The sequence below is a fragment of the Crinia signifera genome, unplaced genomic scaffold (assembly GCF_055691185.1).
Source record: "Crinia signifera unplaced genomic scaffold, ASM5569118v1 HAP2_SCAFFOLD_87, whole genome shotgun sequence".
Lineage (NCBI taxonomy): Eukaryota > Metazoa > Chordata > Amphibia > Anura > Myobatrachidae > Crinia > Crinia signifera.
In genome coordinates, this window is record NW_028142785.1 from 603,158 (window position 1) to 610,617 (window position 7,460).

Sequence of the window (7,460 nt, forward strand, 5' to 3'; positions counted from 1 at the left end):
TTGTCTCAACTTTCATAGTGTCGCAACAGAAACTGACGGCGACAGACAGTCTCCGACCCCCCTCTAATAGACAGAAATATTCTGCAGCTAAATCGCATTTTGATTCAATTATGACCACTATGGGTAATAAACACTCTTTCCACAAAAATCATAGATTTTATCGGTTTGGCAACAAAACTGGTCGTCTTCTTTCTAATTTATTGAAAGGGACTGCACCAAATTCCCTTATCCAGTCGCTCAAATCCCCAGAAGGCTCATACCCTCCAACATTTGAAGGGGTGAATTCGGTACAACTGGAAAAAAGGGGTGTGGCCATGGGAAGGGGGCGTGGTCATACCTCGTTTTCTATACGTTCAATGGTACTGGAGTGGAACATAAAATTATACTAATGCTGCTGCTGCTATGGTACAGTGTCCCCGCATTGGCCCGCTCACATAAGCACACGCGGCAACCGGGGTCTAAGTCTAACACAGCGCAGCAACCACTATACCTGACAGCTGATAGAACTGACTCCACATAGGCAGCAGAATTGGAGCAAACACAGACGGCGCTGCACATTTTCATTCACCCGGCGCCCGCCGATGCTCTCCCACCTCTCAGTTTGTTGCCATGTGATTGGCTTGCGGCACGCTCCGCCTCCGTCCCTTCTCCCCCCGAGGTGGTGCACCTCGGGAGTTGTAGTCCTGTCAGCTGGCTACCCCTCACGCTACCCAATAAGCAGCCGGCGGTGTAGGAAACTACATCTCCCAGAGTCCCCTTGGCCACCTCGGGGGAGGAAGCGCAGTGCTACTGTATTAAAAATGAAAAAAAAAAACGGTACAATCGGTACAAGGATTTTTAGCCGGTACAGGCCGTTAAAAAACGGTACTGTACCGGCTAAAACGGTACAGTTGGAGGGTATGAAGGCTCCCTAATGACTAAATCTAGTGACATAGCAAAGGTGTTATCAGACTTTTACACAGATATCTTCTCCCAACCCTCCATAAATACCCAGGCTAAATCTACTTTCTGGAACTCTGTTACCCTACCCACTATTAGTGCAGAGGCTGCTGCTTCAGTTTGCGCCCCTATTACCTCTCAGGAGGTGGAACAAGTTATTTCTCAACTTAAATCCTTCAAATCACCGGGCCCTGGTGGATATTTCGGTGAATTTTACAAACTCCTCTCCCCTAAGATTATTGACCCCTTGGTACAGGTATTTAATACAATTTTGACTTCTCATACCATCCCACAATATTTCACTCAGTGGCGTCACTAGGCAGGTGCGGGCCGCGCTAGGTGTCACCAGTCTCTGGGGTGACACCACCTTCTGCAGGCAGCCAGTGCAGTGTTAGTGCACAGCCCTGAGATATCATATGAGCCTTGCAGGGGCGGATTGGTATGCTTGGACACCGGGTAGTTTCCCGGCAGGCCGGTCCCTCACCCCACTTATGAGGCTGCCTGTCAGGCTGCAGTAGAGATGGGTCGTTCGCGAACGAACTGGATCTTTTGAACGGCTCCCACCCAAGAACGAATGATCCGCCGATCCCAAAAAGGTGATCCGTTTCAGTTTACAATGCATTTTCCTGATCTCAGTGCTGCCACCTGTGGCAGCTGAGATGTCCTACCTCTGGAGACTGAGTACAGTGCTGTGATTACAAGTGATAGAAAGATTAGCTGCTGCAGCCAGGGATGGCCATCGGTGCAGATGCCATCGATGGTTGACATCGATGGTGATTCTGCACCCAGCCATCGGTCAGTGTTTTTACTCGGTCATGTATATTCCCCCTTTTTTTTATTAAAAGTGAGCCGAGGTCCCTGTCTAAAAGATACGTATCTTTTCACTTAACGATCCGGCGGATCCCGACTCATACTAATGCGCCGTTTTGCCCATCTCTAGGCTGCACTGCAGTGCCTGAGACTCGGCGGGGGGCGGAGCTACACGGACTTGGCTGGGGGCGGGGCTACACGGACATGGCGGGCGGCGGAGCTACAAGGACAACAAAGGAGAGAAGAGTGCTGCAGTTACTGCTGACTGCAGTACTGCCAGGAGCCACTGGATGTCCCCATATCCATGGAGCCATCTCATCACCTGCCATGAACAATAGAGAGACTGCCCTGGACCAGTACAGAGGAACTAATACCCCTTTCAGACATACGCGAAAATCCCGGGTTTTTTCACATGAACGCGCCCAAACCCGGGAGTAGCGTATGTCTGAAAGGGTATACCCGGGATTTTACTCCCGGGTGCTGAGCACCTGCAATTGACCAGGGTTTTTCCCGGTATTTAACTCCCGGGTATAATACCCGGGTTATGTCTGAACGGGTTTACCCGGGTTTTTCTGTTTTACACATACGACAACGCTTTTTTTTGCTGCCCCGGCGTCTTCTGATGAGGTCATCAGCTGCAGCCGCGGAAGACGCCCCAGGCACACGTGCGGCGGAGCAAGCAGAGGCAGTGGCTGCATGTTGCTCCTGTGCTCCCTTTCCAGCAAAAGGGTGCAGATTCCTGTGGCCAGACAGGTGCTATGGCACAGCATTGGAAGGATGAGGAGGTCAGGGAGCTGTTACATGTCCGTGGAGAAGAGGAGATCAAATCTCAAATCACAGGCACTGTGAAGGATGCCATAGTGTATGGAAATATTGCAAAGGTCCTTGCTAGCAGAGGTGTGAGGAAGACCCAGCAGCAGGTATTGAACAAGCTTAAGTCCCTGAAAAAGCAGTACCTAAAGGTCAATGACCAGAATCGCAATCGCAGTGGGGCTGGACGCACAGAGTGGCCCTTGTACGACCTTTGCAATGTTGTTTTTGGCCATACAGCTTTATGCAACCCTGTTGCCTTGTCGTCATCAAGCAATGCCTCGTCTCCGGCACAGACGCCAGCAGCGACAACGGAGTGCAGTCCGCAGAGCCCGCCGCCATCGCAACTTCTATTTGATGATGATGATGACGATACCATCATTTTAGAATCCGACAAGTCAGACAGCACACCCGATGTGACAGCAGCACAACCGAGCCAGGGTGGAGAGACCCAATTGGAGACCCAGGGAGGCATGCCGACACTGCGCGATAACAGTAAGTGCCTCTTGATTATAGACATGACAGGTTGATATAGTGGTGTCCACCTTTGCTGACATGACAGGTTGATATAGTATTGTCCACCTTTGCCGACATGACAGGTAGATATAGTATTGTCCACCTTTGCCGACATGACAGGTAGATATAGTATTGTCCACCTTTGCCGACATGACAGGTGGATATAGTGGTGTCCACCTTTGCTGACATGACAGGTTGATATAGTATTGTCCACCTTTGCCGACATGACAGGTAGATATAGTGGTGTCCACCTTTGCTGACATGACAGGTTGATATAGTATTGTCCATCTTTGCCGACATGACAGGTAGATATAGTATTGTCCACCTTTGCCGACATGACAGGTGGATATAGTGGTGTCCACCTTTGCTGACATGACAGGTTGATATAGTATTGTCCACCTTTGCCGACATGACAGGTAGATATAGTATTGTCCACCTTTGGCGACATGACAGGTGGATATAGTATTATGACTGTTTACTGGCACACCGTTATAACAACTTTTTTTTGCACACAGTCTACAATGTCCCATCGAGGAAAAAGAAGAGGACCAAAATAGAGATTACCACAAGAGCCATGACTACCATCCTCGGTGAGCAACTGCGGGACCTGGATTCTGCGTGGCAACGTCAAGAAGATGTCAGACTGCAGCGCTTCATGGATAGTGAACGCGAACTGCAGAAAAATTTACTAACCCAAATGGCAGCAATGCATGACAGGGTGAGTCAGGATCAGGCAAACCTTTGTCGAGAAAATCGTGATTTTCTACGACAATTACTGTCCCAATCCTGGTCACCACCCACAGCAACGTTGCCACCCCCAAACGCATATAGTCACCAACCACAGTCACCGCCATCATTTGCCCATACTTCTCAGTATGTGCAACAGGTGCACTCTCCACCCTCATTTGTACCCAATTCTCCAGCACAATCTACACCTGCATTTGGTGAGAGTGGCTGGAATGGGCATAATGGGCAACATTCCCCTTCTCCAAACAACACAGAGTTCAGAATTTACCGTAATATGTAGAGGTTACAGAGTACATTGGGGTAGATATATCTCCCCTAGATTTTTTCTACAGTTTATTCCATGTTTCTTGAAAAGTTTGGGGATACTTTGTTTGGACTTAATATACGTCCAGATTTTAATATTATTTTATAATTATTTGTTTGGCCACGGCTAAGGTATAGGTGGCAATTATTTATTTTCAAATGCTTGTTTGTTCCATTTGAAATTTTTTCAATTTTTCGCTGGGCTTCCTGCTCGCTGACACCAAATATAGCAGGTTTTCAACAGCTGGTGAGGGGGTTAAATAGCAAGGATCGCAGGAATTCTGCAATCCTCGCTGTTTAACCCCCTCGCCAGCCACATTGAATACTACCCATGCAAGTTTTAATTTCACCATCTAAAAATGGGCGGGCGGCGGAGCTACAAGGACAACAAAGGAGAGAAGAGTGCTGCAGTTACTGCTGACTGCAGTACTGCCAGGAGCCACTGGATGTCCCCATATCCATGGAGCCATCTCATCACCTGCCATGAACAATAGAGAGACTGCCCTGGACCAGTACAGAGGAACTAATACCCCTTTCAGACATACGCGAAAATCCCGGGTTTTTTCACATGAACGCGCCCAAACCCGGGAGTAGCGTATGTCTGAAAGGGTATACCCGGGATTTTACTCCCGGGTGCTGAGCACCTGCAATTGACCAGGGTTTTTCCCGGTATTTAACTCCCGGGTATAATACCCGGGTTATGTCTGAACGGGTTTACCCGGGTTTTTCTGTTTTACACATACGACAACGCTTTTTTTTGCTGCCCCGGCGTCTTCTGATGAGGTCATCAGCTGCAGCCGCGGAAGACGCCCCAGGCACACGTGCGGCGGAGCAAGCAGAGGCAGTGGCTGCATGTTGCTCCTGTGCTCCCTTTCCAGCAAAAGGGTGCAGATTCCTGTGGCCAGACAGGTGCTATGGCACAGCATTGGAAGGATGAGGAGGTCAGGGAGCTGTTACATGTCCGTGGAGAAGAGGAGATCAAATCTCAAATCACAGGCACTGTGAAGGATGCCATAGTGTATGGAAATATTGCAAAGGTCCTTGCTAGCAGAGGTGTGAGGAAGACCCAGCAGCAGGTATTGAACAAGCTTAAGTCCCTGAAAAAGCAGTACCTAAAGGTCAATGACCAGAATCGCAATCGCAGTGGGGCTGGACGCACAGAGTGGCCCTTGTACGACCTTTGCAATGTTGTTTTTGGCCATACAGCTTTATGCAACCCTGTTGCCTTGTCGTCATCAAGCAATGCCTCGTCTCCGGCACAGACGCCAGCAGCGACAACGGAGTGCAGTCCGCAGAGCCCGCCGCCATCGCAACTTCTATTTGATGATGATGATGACGATACCATCATTTTAGAATCCGACAAGTCAGACAGCACACCCGATGTGACAGCAGCACAACCGAGCCAGGGTGGAGAGACCCAATTGGAGACCCAGGGAGGCATGCCGACACTGCGCGATAACAGTAAGTGCCTCTTGATTATAGACATGACAGGTTGATATAGTGGTGTCCACCTTTGCTGACATGACAGGTTGATATAGTATTGTCCACCTTTGCCGACATGACAGGTAGATATAGTATTGTCCACCTTTGCCGACATGACAGGTAGATATAGTATTGTCCACCTTTGCCGACATGACAGGTGGATATAGTGGTGTCCACCTTTGCTGACATGACAGGTTGATATAGTATTGTCCACCTTTGCCGACATGACAGGTAGATATAGTGGTGTCCACCTTTGCTGACATGACAGGTTGATATAGTATTGTCCATCTTTGCCGACATGACAGGTAGATATAGTATTGTCCACCTTTGCCGACATGACAGGTGGATATAGTGGTGTCCACCTTTGCTGACATGACAGGTTGATATAGTATTGTCCACCTTTGCCGACATGACAGGTAGATATAGTATTGTCCACCTTTGGCGACATGACAGGTGGATATAGTATTATGACTGTTTACTGGCACACCGTTATAACAACTTTTTTTTGCACACAGTCTACAATGTCCCATCGAGGAAAAAGAAGAGGACCAAAATAGAGATTACCACAAGAGCCATGACTACCATCCTCGGTGAGCAACTGCGGGACCTGGATTCTGCGTGGCAACGTCAAGAAGATGTCAGACTGCAGCGCTTCATGGATAGTGAACGCGAACTGCAGAAAAATTTACTAACCCAAATGGCAGCAATGCATGACAGGGTGAGTCAGGATCAGGCAAACCTTTGTCGAGAAAATCGTGATTTTCTACGACAATTACTGTCCCAATCCTGGTCACCACCCACAGCAACGTTGCCACCCCCAAACGCATATAGTCACCAACCACAGTCACCGCCATCATTTGCCCATACTTCTCAGTATGTGCAACAGGTGCACTCTCCACCCTCATTTGTACCCAATTCTCCAGCACAATCTACACCTGCATTTGGTGAGAGTGGCTGGAATGGGCATAATGGGCAACATTCCCCTTCTCCAAACAACACAGAGTTCAGAATTTACCGTAATATGTAGAGGTTACAGAGTACATTGGGGTAGATATATCTCCCCTAGATTTTTTCTACAGTTTATTCCATGTTTCTTGAAAAGTTTGGGGATACTTTGTTTGGACTTAATATACGTCCAGATTTTAATATTATTTTATAATTATTTGTTTGGCCACGGCTAAGGTATAGGTGGCAATTATTTATTTTCAAATGCTTGTTTGTTCCATTTGAAATTTTTTCAATTTTTCGCTGGGCTTCCTGCTCGCTGACACCAAATATAGCAGGTTTTCAACAGCTGGTGAGGGGGTTAAATAGCAAGGATCGCAGGAATTCTGCAATCCTCGCTGTTTAACCCCCTCGCCAGCCACATTGAATACTACCCATGCAAGTTTTAATTTCACCATCTAAAAAAAAAAGTGTATTTTTGTATTGTCTGTTTGAGAGAATAGTTTACAAGACATTTCACACATGGCCTGTGTTATAAACGTAGTTTATTTTTTGCAACTCCTTATGAAGGCATTGTTACACATGCTATCAAACAGTTAATGCATGAAAGAAATGCATTTGAAATAAAAATGTATGGTTTAAGCAACAGACTTATGATTTATTAATTACTGCAACATGGCATCCAGATTATTTGTAATAGTGGCACGTATTACTTCTGGGGGATTCACACCACTTTGGGTCTCAGGGGGATGTGGGGGGGCAGGAACAATTTCACTGCCAACCTGATCATCTTGCACATCCCACTCTGGCAAATAGTGTTCTTTCTGTATCTCACATATGTTATGCAAGATACAGCATGCTGCCACAACGTCAGGAACAAGGGTAATGTGAATGTCATTGCGCTTCAG

The 7,460-nt window shown here is 47.6% G+C and overlaps 2 protein-coding genes across 2 annotated transcripts; both read left to right on the forward strand.

Moving 5' to 3' along the window:
• Positions 1-2,142: 2,142 nt before the first annotated feature.
• LOC146056729 (uncharacterized) lies at positions 2,143-4,433 on the forward strand. Its single transcript, XM_083168429.1, has 2 exons — positions 2,143-3,054; positions 3,591-4,433. Exons 1-2 carry the CDS (start codon positions 2,508-2,510, stop codon positions 4,100-4,102), a joined length of 1,059 nt encoding a protein of 352 aa, XP_083024555.1. The 5' UTR covers positions 2,143-2,507; the 3' UTR covers positions 4,103-4,433.
• A 240-nt stretch (positions 4,434-4,673) lies between these two features.
• Positions 4,674-7,194, forward strand: LOC146056727 (uncharacterized). Its single transcript, XM_083168428.1, has 2 exons — positions 4,674-5,586; positions 6,123-7,194. Exons 1-2 carry the CDS (start codon positions 5,040-5,042, stop codon positions 6,632-6,634), a joined length of 1,059 nt encoding a protein of 352 aa, XP_083024554.1. The 5' UTR covers positions 4,674-5,039; the 3' UTR covers positions 6,635-7,194.
• The last annotated feature ends 266 nt before the right edge of the window (positions 7,195-7,460 follow it).